Source organism: Sylvia atricapilla, chromosome 13, assembly GCF_009819655.1.
Source record: "Sylvia atricapilla isolate bSylAtr1 chromosome 13, bSylAtr1.pri, whole genome shotgun sequence".
Lineage (NCBI taxonomy): Eukaryota > Metazoa > Chordata > Aves > Passeriformes > Sylviidae > Sylvia > Sylvia atricapilla.
The window spans coordinates 14,465,701-14,482,884 of NC_089152.1; the positions used below are offsets into that span (position 1 = coordinate 14,465,701).

Sequence of the window (17,184 nt, forward strand, 5' to 3'; positions counted from 1 at the left end):
TCTACATGTATACGAACTGGTGACAGTCAGCTGAGTTCCCACACTGATACATGTTTATTTTAAACCTCTGCAGTGTTATGGGTATGGTGGTGGGTGGATATGCACAGTACAAAAGATTTCACTTTTACCATCACAAAAACCTATTCTTCCAAGTAATTGCTCGTGTTCTGCATTATTGAATCTGTGATCATTGTGAATGTCTGGCAGCAAAGCTTAATATTTACAGCATATGCAAGCAGTGTATGCAGCACTTCCCAAAAGCTCACCAGGCCCTTTCCATCCCTTTTCCTCCCCACTTCTTCCCTGTTAAAACATCAGATTTGAAACACCCAATGAGACAAAGATGTCTGATGAAATGTCTGTGAAACCTTCCCATGAAGATCAGAAAACTGTTGACAAAGACACAAAAAGCACAGTGGGTGGATCTGACAAAGCTGGAGAGGCAAAAGGGAATGGTAAAGAATGCCAAAGAATGTTGAGGAAAGCAGCTGTCTATCAAGGGTATGGGAGAGAGCAGCTTGCCATAAATGCTGAAATATTTCCTTTCAGGGGCAAATGTCGTATCTTTCCTTATAAATTCCGTGCTTTCTATTTTTAATTTTGCTGTTTCTACTGATGTAAATGTAAGTGCAGGTAATAGTAGTGAAATGACTTTTGGCTGTAAGAGAACAGAAAACAGTAGGTCTAACGGTGTTTTGTGCATACAAAAAAGCATTTACCTTTCCCACATGTCGTAGTGCACTCAGTTTTTCCAACCTGTTTCCAGTTGTGTTCTCGGTTTTGTCTTGGTGGTTGCATAGCAGGCACCTGGTTTTCTGGCTGATGAGAAGGAAATCTTCCTGGCTGAATAACTGGAAAAGTTCCAGTTGCCTGTCCAGTGAGAATGTCCGTCTCTCTATGCAAATCCTCATCCTCACGACTTGTACTTTCTGGCATTCCTAACTGACCATTCAGTGGCTCCCCTGATGAAGGACAATAATAGAAAAGTGAAATAATGAGCCTCACATGAAAATATTAGTCTGTGTTATGATTCTCTAATAATCAGAACTGGAGAATCACTAAACTTGGAAGAAGCTTCAATCTGCTATGTAGGGACTGCCTAACAGTGACCTGCAAAGACTGTGTTGTTTTAAACCAAGATAACCAAGCCTGAGCCAGCATGTACATTAAAAACTAAAACCTGAAGAATCTCCAAAGACAACGCAGAGTTAATGCACCCAGTGTCAAAATTTCCCAAAGCATTTTTGTTTTGTTCCATGCTCTGCATTCTGTGCCTCCCCATGTCACAGCACAGCCGCTCCTCGTTATGAACATACCAAACACTCAGAGATTTCTCAAAGCATCTCACGAACATTAAAACGAGGACCAAATTCACTTGCAGAATTTCTCCTGCCCTTCAGAACTCCCTAGGAGTACACAGGGCACATACCCTCAGCTCAGGCAGGAGCTGCCCAGATTCTTGTCTGGGAAGAGAACATAGTTCTGTTTGATCCTCTCCAGTTGCAAGAAGAAAGGGGAACTGTGGAGGGTTATTTTAAATGATTTCCAAAATAAAAAGACTCTGAAAAGAAAGATCATATTCTATTTCCATTCAGAGACATGGTTACAACACTCCTACTCAAAGTAGTAATATTCCCAGCTAAAGCATAATAAACCCTGCCAGTTTTAATTCACTGGAGTTTTACCAAATTTATGCTGAGTTCTCATTCAACACGAAATTCTGGGCCTCTCCCAGATCAATGGCAGCATTTACACTGAATTCATTGGTATTAATTTCTCCATTAGTTTATTAAGTAACAAAATGTGTTTGATAAAAGGAAATGGTGGCATTTTACCTGGCCTCCTGTGAGCAATCAACTGAGGACTAATGACATTGTCTCCTGGAATGATATATTCATAATGTATACCCGGGTTAGGCTGCTGATGTATCATCTAAAAAGAAAACCAGTCATACATTCATTGAGTTCTTCCACTTCTTATGCTACTAATACTTCAATATCAACTTGAACTGATCAGCTACATAACATCATTTATCACTGGTTGGGATAGAAGTAGTGGTTAATGGCTGTCTCCAAAAAATGCAAGAAGAAGAAAATACAAGTTACTGTTTGCAAAGAAGAAAATACAAGTTCCTGTGTCTGCAAATTGAGCTAGCTTACAAAGGCAGAGAAACTGCTTGTCTAAATCTTCTTTGAAAACCCTAAGACTGCCACACTTGGAGCCAAGATGTGCTGTGGGCTGTGCCAGCCATGGCCTCCCACCTCAGCAACAGGAGGAACAGGGGCTCACAACAGTCCTTAGCAGCAGAAGAGATGGTCCTAAGGTCATCAAAACACTCTCAGATAGCAGAGACTCGACAGACACCGGAGGTAACAAAAGCAAAGTAGAAACAAAGCAGAAACCACCCCCTCAACGCCCAACCCTACACATGCAGCCTCTGCTGTGGTTTTAAAGGTTCCCCAGTGGCTGGAGGGGAGCACCTGCAGACAGCACACGTGTTACTCTGCAGCCACCTGCTCCTTCCAGCACCCTGCAGCTCCCTCAGCACTCCATGGAGCCCCCACAGCCCACTGGCTCAGACTGGGCTGTCCTGGTGCCCTCTCCATGAGCACTGCTCAGCAAAGGTCAGGAGCAGATCCCAAAGCCCATGGACTTGCTGCAGCAGCTGAAGATCACCCGCAGCCCTCCTGCATCCCTCCACATTCATTCTCAACTGAACAAAGATGCAACACAAGTGCAGCCACACTGCCACTGCCTCACAGCAAAGCACAACTCTACCAACGTGTTCTTTACGTAACACAGGCAGGAACCAGAAGGTTTTCTCCTTTAAATGTGAACTGAAGCTCAGGGTTTTCAGAGCGCTGCTGCACAAGCCCAGGTGAGCGGACAGGAGCATGACTCTGACAGTCACTGTTACTCTGCGTGTGCTTGTTTACACAGCTGGGCACAATAGGACCTGAGAAAGATTAGGACAGCTTTTTTAAACTGTCAGCAGCACACTCCATTCCCAGTGACTCCTACTGCATTGCTGCTCTGAGCCTCAGCATACCCACACTCCAAATGCAGGGTGTCATGAGCTGCTGTTTCACCACTTTAGCTCTCATTATTTCAGTACTGCTCCAACTGACACTTGTGTTTTAGCCTGAATCTGTGGAGATTAGTCTGACAGAAGCCTCAGACTATACTCAAAGTACCTTTTAAAACCAAACCAAATCAAACCAGAACACAAACAAAAACCCAAAACAACAAGCCCACAAGCAAACACCAGAGCTTGCTCTGGCTCTTTGGTTCTCACAATCCATGGACCTAAAAGTAAAACATGCTGCTATCCTAATGGCTCAGTGACCCAGCAGAGCACAACTAACGCTCCAAGGCTTCACTAAATTCACATCTATTAATACCAACTAGGGATTCAGACTTTTGTTTAAACTTATGTCAAAATCACTCTTTCCTTGCCAAATATAATAGCTGCTCCTCTAAATGCTACTCCTCAGAGAGCTTTCACTTTTCTGAACCATCTAATAATGCACTGCCTGCAGGTTTTTTTTTTTTTTTGTAAGGTTGGGTCCTTCCAATGTCACTTTCTTATCCAAAAAACACACCCTCTTTGTGGTCCTGAGAGAACCAAGAGCTGTGAACTGGCTTCAGCAGTAGAACCAGCAGTACACTTCCCCTTCCAGAACCAGGACCCTGTTCTTTAGATGGTTCCAGGAACAACTCCCCCGTGGTTTCCATGTGATGGTTTTCCCATCACATTTCTCAAAACAACTGACAGGCATGTTTTAGAGGGAGCTTAACTGATGAGGTCCCTAATTAGTATATTGTTCCAGCTTTCCTGCAGGAAAAGACCTGAAATGATAGTTTTGCTTTGAGTTAGTGGACCTAAGTCTTCGTAGCAATGTATACTTCAGACTTGGACAGAAATTGTATCTCTTTTTCTTATTACTTATAACCTCCTGTAAATCAGAAAGCTTTTTCCTCTACATTTCAGAGTGGAAGAAAGGCAGCATGATCTCAGGAAAACAGAACAGAAAACCATTTGGCGTCCCCATCTGCAAATCTCTTCATTTTTCTACACAGAGCATAAAGACCATGAGTATGGGTGAATGGAGAATTACAAGACTCAGGCACTGTAAGTCTGAAAAAAGACATCTGTATCTGCTTGGCTGCACATTGCAAACCCGGGAGAGAGGCTGTGTCATATTGAGCACTGATTTCCTTCCATCTAGCACTATCCACCTTTATCTTGCCATACTATATTAAAAAGAGACTAAACTATCATCTTATCTGAATTGTAGTATTCCTCCTATCAACCAGAAACATCTCAGGTGAGAGTCCAGACAAATCAGAAGTGGCAATCCACAGCAGCAGCTACAGTAAAGCTGGTAAAGCTACGCCCATCATGGCAGCTTTTTACAGTCTCTAAGCCCAAACTGAAACATTACAATATCAAACATCAAAACAAGCATCAAACAACATCAAAACTTGAAGCTTTTTTATTATATGACTTTGGAAATATCTGTTTAATCCACTTCCTGACCCTCTTCTCTCTGGGTCATTACGTACTAGGCATTAATTGGCTAAAAATGAAAACTCAGGGCCAAGCCTCAACTCACAAGCCCTGTAACTGCACAATGACACGAACATCTGAAAAACAGAGTCTGGCATTGCACAGTTTAGGAGCCCAGCTGTTTATTTTTCCAGGCTTTTCCCAGTCATACATTACAATCAATTGGAAAAGAAGTTTGGATCAGTTGGACTAGATGATCTTAGAGGTCTTTTTCAACCTTAATGATTCTAGTGTTAGCGTAATTATTACATTTCTTTATTAGACACCATGCAGATGGGGAATAACTTTGCAAGCATCTAACTTTTCCCAGATTAGTAATCAGGGTAGTTACTAATAATTTTTCTGTGAAATTATCCAGCACACTCACTTTTCCACCCCATATTGCACTCAAGGACAAAAAAGCCACAGCTGGATGAAAGAAACATATATTCAGTTAATGCAGTTTTTTCAAGAAATGGATTTTACTGTGTGGGAGTGTATAATCTCAGAACACTCCATTTATCTTGGAAGAAGTTGTAATCAATTCCAGTTATATTTTTTCAGTATGATGAACTAAAAACCCATCCCATTTGAAGTAAAAAGCTTTCTCAATATGATTTCTTCCTCTTAAAAACGATTTGTCTTCTCTCTTCCTTTCTCAAACAGCCATTATCTATGGTCTCCTATCACAGCTTTGTATTAAGACTGCCCTGCTCCAAATCCTACATTCTACAGGTTTATGGACTTGTTTCTTATAAAGGAAAGTGAGATGGTGAGAGGCCTTGTCTGGCTTAAGCATTTGCTTCTTCACTGTAAAACTGAACTACACCAAATTTGTTTCAATAGGAAAGTATCCAGAAAAAACCCAGTTCACAAAAGAAAAGCCCTGGACATTTGTATGCCTTATTTCTACTTTACTGAACAAGTTCAATTGGTTCTACTGCATCAGTCAAGTCTGAGAGAAAAAGGCTTGATTTAGATTTCCTAAGATCCGGAGCAAAATGAATACCACACCAAACAAGCGTAAAATATCAAAAGCAACATTTCAAAACTACAGCAACAAAGCGTTGGTACTGAATACCATTTTAGTGTTGCATGTTAACAACAAACTGAACAATTTCCTTTCCATCAGGAAGAATGACTGAAATACTAACTCACATAGACATCAAGGACTTCGTTTGTTGGCCCATCAGCTAAGAAGGACTCCCCTGCAGTGCTGGAGATCTCATTGGGGCGTCTGTAAGTGAACATTGTCCCTCCACCTTCGTACCTGCCCGGGCGGTCGATGGCCCAGTTGCCGTTGATGATGGAGCGTCCCGAGCGGCTCCGCAGGGCTGCAGGGACACAAACACAGGGAACTGGTCAGAGGAGAGCACCTTCCTACACTGCTGCCAGTCAGCTCCCCACAGCTGCACAGGACACTTGCCTGAGGCCAGGGAACAAGGCTGGTGAAAAGAGCAGGGTTATATTAGTAGTTGTGGGGGAAAAATCTCAGCAAATCGAACACAAACCAATCTTAGAAAACTGTCTCAATGCTTTGTACGGTTATGCTGTAGGAAAAAAAGAAAAATCAAAGACAGCTTGGAAACACTTTCCAACAGTTTTTCCCAGGTGGCCACGTGACTCTCAGCCAGCCAGCAGCACACACAACACACATGGATGCCAAGGAAGTGGTTTTCCTACACTTTTTTCCCCTCGCATGGACTATTTTGTGATTTTGGCAGAACAAAACACCAAGTGAGCTGCAGAAAACCAGCATTACACATTGTGGAAGGAACAAACAATGTAGGGGCACATGAGTACCCTGAGCTGCCAAATGTCCCTGTTACTCCTTATGAAGTCCTCTGGCTGGATATCCACTTCCTTTTCAGAACAGGACTTTTTTTGTCAGAACATTTGCTGAGTTTTGACCTGCAGCACTGCTTGGAGTGCTGAGCATCCTGAAAATGCCAGTAGGATTTCTTGCATAAAAATAAAAGTTACTTGAAAATCAGGTGCTAGCCAGGGATTGATAAAATATGGATTCAGTATCCTGCTGGCAGTGCATTCCCTTTGTTATTATGGTCAAGTCAGTAGTTTGGTGACACAGGAGCCTCTGTTCCTTCTTGTTCCTACTTTTTTTATCTGTCTATGTGATTATAATTTTCAGTCCCTAAGGTTAGAAATTCCTGCCATATATATGTGCAGGATATATTACAATATTACAGTTTCATTCTTTAAAAAATATATATATATTGAGGCTGAAACCCTATCAGACATTGCTGAAGTACACAGGAATGACACAACCCTTTCTCTAAAGGCTCTACTCATAGATTTTCAATTTTATTAGAAAGAATTTGCTTTTAAATAAAAACTTTAGAAGAGACAACAAAATCTAGTAATACCTTTGGCTCTATGTTACTTGGTAATTTACTTCTTAAAATCCAAATTCAAGGTACAAGCTTTGAACTTAAAAAAAGTAACTGGTCAAGGGACCAGTTACTCCAGAGACTGCTGCTTCTTTGGCCTGTCTCAACAATGGTGATACTCAGTTAAAAAGCTCTCAGCATGATACACAACTATTTATGCTACTAGGAAAAACTTACATGCATGGCCCAAATGATGGGAAATTAAATTTATGCCACTAATTCCAAAGTAATACACATTAGAGACAAAACTTTTATTCTTTGTACCTATTCCAGACATCTGAATTAACTTAACTAATCAATCGAAGCAGTCTTTCTGCTTTGCTGCAGGACTCAGAACACAATGTCCCAGAAGGAGGGACACTGACACTCCCTTGTCTTGTTAGTTTGCAAAATTCAAAATCTTTTGACTTGGAGGGGTTGCTTCTTCATCTAACTATTTATAAGTTTTTTAATATTGATGAAATATTTTTATAAAAGCAAAAATGTCCATGAATTTCATGGCTTTGGATCAGACCCTGTAAATGTATTCACACATTTTGAACTTTTATTTTACTTAATGCTATGTGTTTTTCTCGAGTGCTGCCAAAAATCCACTTGCTTCCAAGGTCTCATTTACTGACTCACCAACAAAACAATCTCTATACTGTGGCATTATTATGGAAAAATATTTTATACAATATGAGCCATGGAAATGGCCTCATCATTCCTCATATCGTGCTGAGAGGAAAAATTACAGCTCAAAAAATATTGCATACAGGTTAAATAGGAAATCCAGTCACATTATTTGCTTGCTATTTATACACTATTTATGCTTTTTTACTTTTTAATTCAAACAACTATGGATTAAACACTTCTGCAAAATGTATTGGAGACTGATTTTACATCAGTTTATTAATGTGGAACATTTCCTCAACTTTATGATCTAAGTATTTTTTTCTTAGATTGATGCTAAATAAATAAGATAAATGAATCATCAAGAGCTCAAGAAAAGAAAGCTGGCTAAGATTAAATTGTTATTAATAATCAAGCTGTGGAAAGATGGCTGGCTGAAAAACTGAGTACACATTAAACTTTCATTTCAAATCCATCATATGACAGATTTGAAAGAGGCCTCTCTATAAAAAGGGAAAATGTGCCTCTTTTATGTTTTGATCACTCTGCATCCACCACCTCAACTCTGTCCCCTGAAGAATTTTTATGGTGCTAATATTTTTAACCAAAGCATGAAAGATTTTGAGAAGCTTTACCATTAATTCCTCATGAGGAATTCCTCATACAGGCTGCAGCTCATTTAATCTATCTTTCATCTCGGAAACGGCTTTTAACTAAAACTGTGTTGTTTACAGTGGCCTTCAAAAATGTTTTGCACTAGTGATACAGAGTATTTCAGGATACAAATTCTGATTAACTTCTCCATATTAGCAGATTGATACATATTTTAAGTGTCTTGCTGAATGACTCCTATTTTTTAACCATATCTGAAGAGAAATATTTTAGGTAGGTGTTGTACCTCACTATTTGCAGTACATTTCCACCCAAAACAGGCACAGTACCAAAAAAAGAAATGAAACTCCTTAAATCTGGCAACAGCACTAATATGCAGAGTAATACAGTGTATTCCTCTGTCCTAAGGCTTTTCTGTGTGGGAGAAGAGTGTCCTAAGTCCTACTTAATTGCTTTCCAAGCCCTAATAATGCTGCAGGCAGACAGAATTGCAGTTCTTTCCCACATCCATGAAGTGTCTCTCATTCGGTCCTGACCCACAGCCAATGAAGCAGGGAGCAGATCCTCTCTCTGGGAAGAGGCTGCAGCCCTGCAACTGTGGCCACTGGGAATCCAGGGCAGGGCTTGGCTGCTGAAAGTCCACTGCAAATGTCTCACTGGTGATTTCATCCCGGGAACCTTGAGAAGGTTCACTCAAGGTGCAAGTCAGAGATTGAAAAGGCATCATCAGATGTTCTTTGATAAAGGTCCTCAACAAAGGCACCTCAAACAGGTTAGTGGGTGAGATGGATGGGGCTCTCAGCTGAATTTGCTCTGAAGCTGCCAGTTGAAAACCAAAGCATCTTACAGGCAAAGTGCAGCAACTATCTTATTTTTACAGCATAGACACATCTTTCACTTGACACATCACATTTGAAGCATTTCCTTTGTGTTTCATTTTAACAAGTTTTTTAAAATTTAATCCTGTTGCTGTTTAAGTTGAATTAAAGTACAAGAATGTCTTGGCCATACTAGCTTTCTATAGAAACAGCAACACTTTCCCAGCGCCTTTAAAAAAAGTGCCCAGATACAGCTACAGTAAATAACCAGACTACTTCCGAGTGACCACTTTGATGAAAGAAGTGAAAGAAACATGCAACTTCTCCTGTTTATCTTTCCTGCACAAAAACACCTTCTATGGAGTTTTCAGAGAAATCTAAAATATTCACATACTGCATTATAAAAATCAGTGCAGGGTGGTGCATCCTGTACAAGTAAACCCCACAGAAAGCCCTTGGGGACATGTCCTGTGAGGTAAGCCATGGTACAAACCACATATGGGATGTAACAGGAGGAAAGTAACGGGAAGAGAAACTTGGAAGGAAGGGGCTTGTTGGAAAATGAAAAGTCCAGCAAATGCCCTGAGCTGGCCTTTAACTCTGAGCAGCCAGACCTCCAGCCTGCTCACCAGCTGCCACACCAGGGCAACTCCTAAAACCAGGGGCTACTTCTGAATGCACACAGATTGTAAAACTCTCTTCTCCAAAAGGACTTGAAGACAACTTCAGACATTAAAAAAAAAAAAAAAAAAAACCAAAAACAAAAACATTAAAAATTTCAAAGAAACTACTCAGTGTCACAGAACACAGCCCGCCTCCATGCCTGTCAGTCTTGCAGATGGAATACACAATACCTCTTAGGTCACTAAAGAGGGAGCACATGGGCCACAGTCTAGAAATACTTTCAGTCACAGCACACAGCTCCGAGGCAACTTTAAAGTACCTCTGCATAACGAGGAAAAAAAAAAAGCCAAATGCCTAGAAACTCCATAATAAACAGTTTTAAAATAATGAAATATTCAGTAGTTCAAGTGTATTCTCTGAAAAAAATTCTTTCCAGAAGCATAGATATTTGCTGATTATTAGAACACACCTCAGTTACATAATATTCAGGAGAAATTTGGCACACTTGTCATGAACTGAATTATCTATTATTTGCCTCTGATTTTTTCAATTCAAACTCCTACTGAGGCAATGGCAGAGCTCCCACAAGACTCTGATCTTAATTCAAGAAATACGAGTAGGGCTAAGATCTCATGATCAGCAAGAGTCAAATGATTTAAACAACCTGATCCTAGAAACCCCTTATTTCAGAGCCAACGGAGGATATTAGAAAATGGTCAGCAGTTCACTTACTGGCCTTAAATTAGGATCAGATTGTATAAACCAAAACTCAGTGCCTCTGCAGGTTGGACACCTTTACCTCTTGCACTGTATTTAGTTTCTTCACTGGCAGCCAAGACAGGGCAAGGGTACAGATCTGCAACAAAAATGGGGCATCTTCCAACTGTGCATAGCTGAGGTGAAGTGTTCATGAACTGCCAACCATTTGGGAAGCTCAAAGCCATTACTGGTCATTGTAACTGTGTCAGAAAGGACATGGACCAGAGAGTGGGACTCTCCAGTAAGAAATGCTCTATGACCTTACATAATCCTAATGCAAAACTGTATTTTCTAATACAAACTTTAAGACAAACCCCCACCTTGTGTATGCCTCCACTATTCCTCAGTCCAGGAAGCACCAGAAACAGACATAATGTAAAAGCATAATATGTCTCAGCCTGTGTTTCTAAGATTCTGAACCCAGGAATAAATTAGATCCTGTGGTATTTCCAGTTCTTTTTCAATCCCAGGAATCAGAACTTCCTGCACAAGGACTCAAATTTTAGGGACTTATTAATGTATTGACCTGCGAAGCATCTGAAATTTTGTCTGTCTTTCTGTACAATTACCCCATAACATATATCCCTATTCTTACAAATCTCACCTAGAAGAAACGTCAAAATCTGCTTTTTAGAAATCCAACAAACATCTTTGCTTACAGCTTTGAATAGCTTAGATATATTCTTACTTTGTAAAGGTACTGTCACATTTATCCATGAACTGAGTAGCTGTCATAACACTACAAATTAAATATGACACATAGTACTTATTGCTAGCATTAGCATTCAAGCAATTGCTTGAATAATTTTATAGTAGGCACTAGATAACAGTACCAGATTCCCAACACTATTACAAGGAAATGATAATTCAAGTATACTGTTATTTCCAAAGAAAGGTTTGCACAGTTTTCTTTCTTATCTAAAATATTAACAGTAGAACTTCAGGTCAACAGCATAATCCTGCTCAAGAACTTATTTAGATATTCTCCTTAGGGAGCTGTCATATAAAAGAAATCCTGCTTCAAAGGGGGATAAATTTGAAACAGTGAATTCCATTAAACTAATTTTGCCAAGTTTGTCCTGAGGTCCCACTTTGGCAGGTTTTATCCCTCCACCATGACAGTATCCAAAAAAAAGCAAGTACAAGAGATTTCTATTCTGTTGCCTTAGGTCCAATCTAGTGTTGTTTCAGTTTTGAGAAAGCAGGTATCTTCTGGGTGCATTTCCTAATCATTATGAGAGCAGCAAACCCCACTATCACTTTTAGAAGATTCCTGATTTTTTTTTTTTACCTGCAAAAAGAAAATAATATTTATGTTCTTAAACATAATGGTTTTGCTGTTAATCACTGCAAACAAAAATGCTCCTTTTCTGCACTGCAGCAAACAGTTATTTCCATTTTGGAGGATCCACTGAACTCTTGCTTCCCCAATTCCCTCAGAGAGAAGCTTCCATTTCTCTCAGTTGTGCCTGTTCCTTTTGTGCTTGACTCCAAAAGCCCTGTTGATGCTTCAAGGAAAATGCTTGGGCAGCAAAGCAGAACAGACAATTAACTACTGTTGCAAATAAATATTACAGCCTTTGAGAAAAAAAGCCAGATTTGTCCTGTAGCTACACAATCTGTTCAGGCCCAGACACTACAGCAGTCTCAGTGGCTTCAGTAAAATCTCCAAAGAGCAGAGTCAATCTGCTTGTTACCAAACCTAGAGCTGCTGTCAGGAGAGGATGCAGGATTTCCCCTCGTTTTTTAGCAGTCTTCCCTGATAGTCATTAGTGGCAGCCAATGAAACCAAACCACGTTAGCTAGTCTAGGCTTCCTCTTCTGTCTTTTTGGGGAGACGAGAGGCAAAATGCAAGGAGCCCCCTCTCTGACCACAGCATTCTCGCACGGTGACTGCTGAGACTTCGGCACACGAGGTACTGCAAAACACACAAACGACCTGACATTTGCAAGATGTGATCACACGGCATTTACTGTGCCTCAGTGTCACTGCTGCTCTCTCACACATCATCCTCAACCCCAGCGGGAAGCAATGAGCAACACAGACCTTTGGACAACCCATATAAACAGTAGTGTTATTCCAGCAGAGAATGTTCTGCATCCTATTACCCAGCTGCTACTCTAAGACTGTAAACCTATGTCTGTGTGCAGCCTGGAGCTTTGGAAATAGGGAGTTCATGAAGCAGATTTGATGATGCAAGTAAAAACATTCACTAAAGCAGAATTTCAGCATTTTGTTAATTCTTGCACTGCAAGGCATAAGCACTCCTTATGAATTGAATCTTGGGTTCAATTTTCAGTTTTCTTCCTCGTACTGTTTCCCTTCTTTAAAATTGCTCTAATAAAATGCCTTTTCCCACTTTCCAAGCAGGTGCTCTTGAGTGATTGATGGTTTTTAATATTATTATTCATAAGTACAAAACTAATAACACTTACACAATTCCCACGCTTTCCATGGGGAGTAAGTTATGCCAAGGCAATAATCCTGAATGTTGAGATATGGCTCTAAATAGCAGAGAATTAGGGAGCACTAAAGAATTTGCTAACCCAGATCACATACTTAATTTCTAAAACCATTTACTGGAAGCCAAAGTAACATTTACTGGGAAAGCAAATGAAGGGATAAGAGGAAATAACAGAGATGAAGTTGATCTTTAGGCTAGTATTATGTTTATGAGGTCTCCAGCACAAAAATAAACCTGCCTAGGCCTCTTTAGGATGAGAGGCTTTATGAAAGTCAGGGAAGTGTGAAGGCATTAATGCTCTATGCTGTTCATGACATATGCAAATATTGGCACTGCATCTCAATAACCATCACAATTAAATATGCAACAACCCAGTTCTTCACCAAGGGTTTCAATTCCTGCTTTGTGTCCAGGTATGGACTGCAGTGAGTAAAGAACTCCTGTCAGAAGGGACATCACTCCTGAACAGTTCCTGTGTCTCATGAGCTGTCTATTACAGCCCCCTGCACTGGGGAGAAGTACAAGGGAAGCTATCTGAAGGCCAGAACAACATTTGGTAAAGAATCATCCTAACAAAAACTGAGAATGGGCAGATTTCATTATTCTGTGAATGACCTAATCTAACCTAAAAGGACTTATATAATTAATATACACAATGACAATACATGATAAGAATGATGAAATTTGCTTTTATTTTTACCTAGCCATTCTCTATAATTATATACCTCAAATGCATTTTATTAAGTACTATTAAAATAATCTATAAAAACCTCTCTCTCTTCTAACTTGCACAAAATTTACCCTTGAGTTGAAGGGGTAACAGTGGTTGACTAAACTCCTAACTCCACTAAAGTCTGTGTATATTTTCTGCTGTTTAGTTGTATGTAATTTTCCCATTGCCCTGAAAATACTGAAGAGAAAGGACAGAAGGGCTGGCACAAAATTAGACTGAAAGGAATTAAATATGAAGAGAAAGACAACAGTAAACTCCAGAGAACTGGAGTAAGAATCACACATGTCTTGTATTTGTAACCATGTTAAATGTATAGCCCATTGTATATATACTGTTTTGTGTTGGGAAATGCAGCATCTCAAAGTCTCTAGAAATTATTCAGTAGAAACTAACTCAAAATTGTGGGCTTTTTAAATATAGAAATTCAAAATCCCTTTACACATTTTCATACATCCCTACTTTCTTTCTGTAAAGAAGGAAGGACATAACTGAGGTTACAGTTTCTAAGTGGCAGTCTCAGAACTTCAGCTCCTATAGGGCATAATCAGAATTTTTGTCTAAGCCCAGTAAAAATGCAGGGCTTGAATCCTTAACAACGTATTTCATACCCTACCTCAGTAACATCAGGAAATACTCTCCACTGGCAATAGCTGTAAATCAAGGATTTAGAAATAACAAACAACATTCAGGACTGGTAGTCTCCAACAGGGATCCATTTCCAATGCAGCATGTGATATTTTAGCCACGCAGCTCCAGCTGAACCTGCAGATGATAGTACTTGGCTTAGGTACATAATTTCAGTCAGAATCTGGTTCTTGTATTTCAGGAGTTGACTGGACTGGCTGTTAATGGCTCTGAATATGATAGCTGAGCCTCCTGGCACAGTTCAGCTGCATTAGTGAACCCAGCACAGAAACTCAGCAGACGTTTGGCAGAAGTCCTTTGGGTAGATAAATGCAATTGAATTATCTTCTAATCTAGACACTGCTTCAGTCAGAAGGGCCAGATTAGTGAAATGCACATGTGTAAATACCCCCGCTCTTTTCTCCAGCTGGCATAACAAAAAGTGTTTTGTAACTCCTTGCACTCCTGACAACTGCCAAGAATTGGAATAATTGTATGACAGCTAAACTAAACCAGCAGATTGTGACATCTCTGCAGAAAAGAGCACTCTATCTCGCAAGAATTAAAAGCTGAAGTAGAAACTGCTTCTTTTGTTTGCTAAATAGCTTTTGTTCCTTGCCCTGAAAAAATGGAGCTAATGAATACTCCTAAGCTGTTTTGAATTTCAAGTGGAATTTCCCAAGAATTTTGGCTGCTCTGTGTGGTAAAGTCAAACACTGTAACTCAAAACACACAGACTGTGAAGCACTGCTGGTCCCCAGCTCAGGCATGAGCTGCTCTGGCCCAGTGTCTGAGAGTGCTGCTCTCTGGAGACTTTCAGCCCTCGTGGCCGATTCCAGGCTGGGCTGACACAGGCACTGAAGCCCCAGGGACAGCAGGATTGAGTGAACGCTGACTCCAGCATGGAGGAGAGATCTGCAGTGCTTTCCTGTGCTGCAGCAGGGGAGAAGAGGAGCCCAAAAGTGTCAGCCACGGGCCCAGCAGGGCAGGCACAGGACACAGGGGATCAGGGCATGGCCACGGAGACTCTGGGGCAAACAGACCACACTATGGGTGGGAGAAGATGGGCTTTGATTAATTTAGTGGCCTTTAGAGTAAGGATACAGGTGCTTTGGTTAATTCAGTGCCCATTACAGTAAGGATACAGGCCACAAAGTAAAGCTTTAAAACAGACTGCCCATGTCCAGCCCTGAAAAAATCATCCAATTCTTCATTCATTCTCTCTTCCGAAAAAAGCTCACAACAGTGTGTAAACCTTAGTCTTTCACTTAAAACAACAATCATTTTTTACAGATCCTCTGGAGTTTTTGCCGCCTAGTGAAAAAAAATGACATAGACACTTGTGAGAGGCTGTCTCCATTTACCTGGGTCCACTCTGCCAGAGGAGGAGATCTGGCACAGTAAGCTGGGTGGTCAGAGGAAAGCTGCAAATGCAGCACTGGTAGCACTTCCTCAGGCATTATCTTCTGGCTATAAAGGCCCGGGGCTGTATCACTCATGTTATTGTTTGTGTCAGTTCACATTTAAACAGGAAAAAGATGTTCTGGGATGGAACTGATTTGATATTTATTTGACAAAGCCATCAAACCTCGTGAAACACACAACTGACACCTGGAGGTAAACCCAGAAATCTATAGACATGACAAAACCAGAAATCATCACATTTCATTGATGACTTTTGTAGCTCCAAAATCAACAAAGAATATGACTGAAATATTTCACAAAAAGCAGCACAGATAATTCCAAATACAGAGAGCATTTCAGAGTATCACATCTCATTCTACTGCTGTTCTTTATTGCCAAGCCACCTACTAAGCTAATTAAAAAAAAAATCCTCTGATCAAACTATTCACAGAAACACGGGAAAAAATGATGGGTTTGCATGTTGTGAGTGTGTAACCTCAGATCATGAGATAAGTCTGACTAATTAATGGCAGCATTTTGTCTGCAGCACAGATGAAACAGTGCAGTCCAGATTCCAAACAGCCAACACAAAAAATGAGTTAACTAGTAAAAACTACGTAGCTATTTTGCCATCAGGAACTGAATTTAAGTTTTTCCAAGCATATGGGGGAAAGAATATATTAATAAAAAGAAAGTTGCTCTCTTCTTTTAGCAAGGAGTAACTTATTTTCTTCCACCCTACAGTGTGCAAACAGATCACTTGCAAACAGTTCTGCAGACAGTTGCTCTTAATTCTCAAGTGTGATCTTCTAGACCTTCTGCATCAGTCCCACAGGTCTCCTGATCAATACACTGCAGAGAGATTGTCACATACATGGTCTCAAACAATGAAACATGACTGAAATTAACTTATCATTCTGAACATTAAATATTCAACATTTCAGAAGCAAGTTTCTAATATCTCCTTTACAATTCCACCTTAGGAAAAATAAATCCTTGTTGTTCTGTCCTTGATTAAGTCTTATTAAAGTTTGATAAGCTCTATCTTCTCTCTTTAATAGCATATCTCCAGTACCACTTTTTTAGAACCATACAAAATGATTAGTTACAGCCTTAATTTTTGCTTAAACCAAAATTCATATAATCCCTAATCTATTTTTTCTGCATTTGAGACAGCATTTTTCACACTGTTTACCTTAATAGTGAATTTTATTTTTTTGTAAGTACATCCAGCACACATAGTTTCATACTCAGCTGGGAACACTTTTTCCATGTTTGAGGTAAATAAATCTTTTTATGAATGCTGTCTATGAGTGAAGAGCCTTTTAAATATCTACCCTCCCAAAAGTAATTTAAACTGGTTTCCTGTTATAAACACAAACTAAACAATTACTGCAATGTAACAGGTTACACATGTCTAGGAAATACTTGATGCTGCTGAATGATAGCACAGATTCTTAACCAGTGGGACAAAGTCTTCAACTTTACATGACCTATTTCAATACAACTCAAAGCAAAACCAGGAGTTTCATCAGAGAGAGGATAAATAGAAAGAAATCCACCTTTTTAATCCAGG

At 40.0% G+C, this 17,184-nt stretch overlaps 1 protein-coding gene across 2 annotated transcripts in view; it reads right to left on the minus strand.

Moving 5' to 3' along the window:
* The window catches only part of THSD4 (thrombospondin type 1 domain containing 4), a 214,888-nt gene that overhangs the window by 18,251 nt on the left and 179,453 nt on the right, over window positions 1-17,184 (minus strand). For both annotated transcript variants that reach the window (XM_066328521.1, XM_066328522.1), the window contains 3 exons: window positions 5,708-5,883; window positions 1,836-1,932; window positions 720-962 (listed from right to left, as the gene is read on the minus strand). In XM_066328521.1, coding sequence (XP_066184618.1) covers window positions 720-962; window positions 1,836-1,932; window positions 5,708-5,883 — 516 coding nt within the window. The remainder of the gene's footprint in view (window positions 1-719; window positions 963-1,835; window positions 1,933-5,707; window positions 5,884-17,184) is intronic.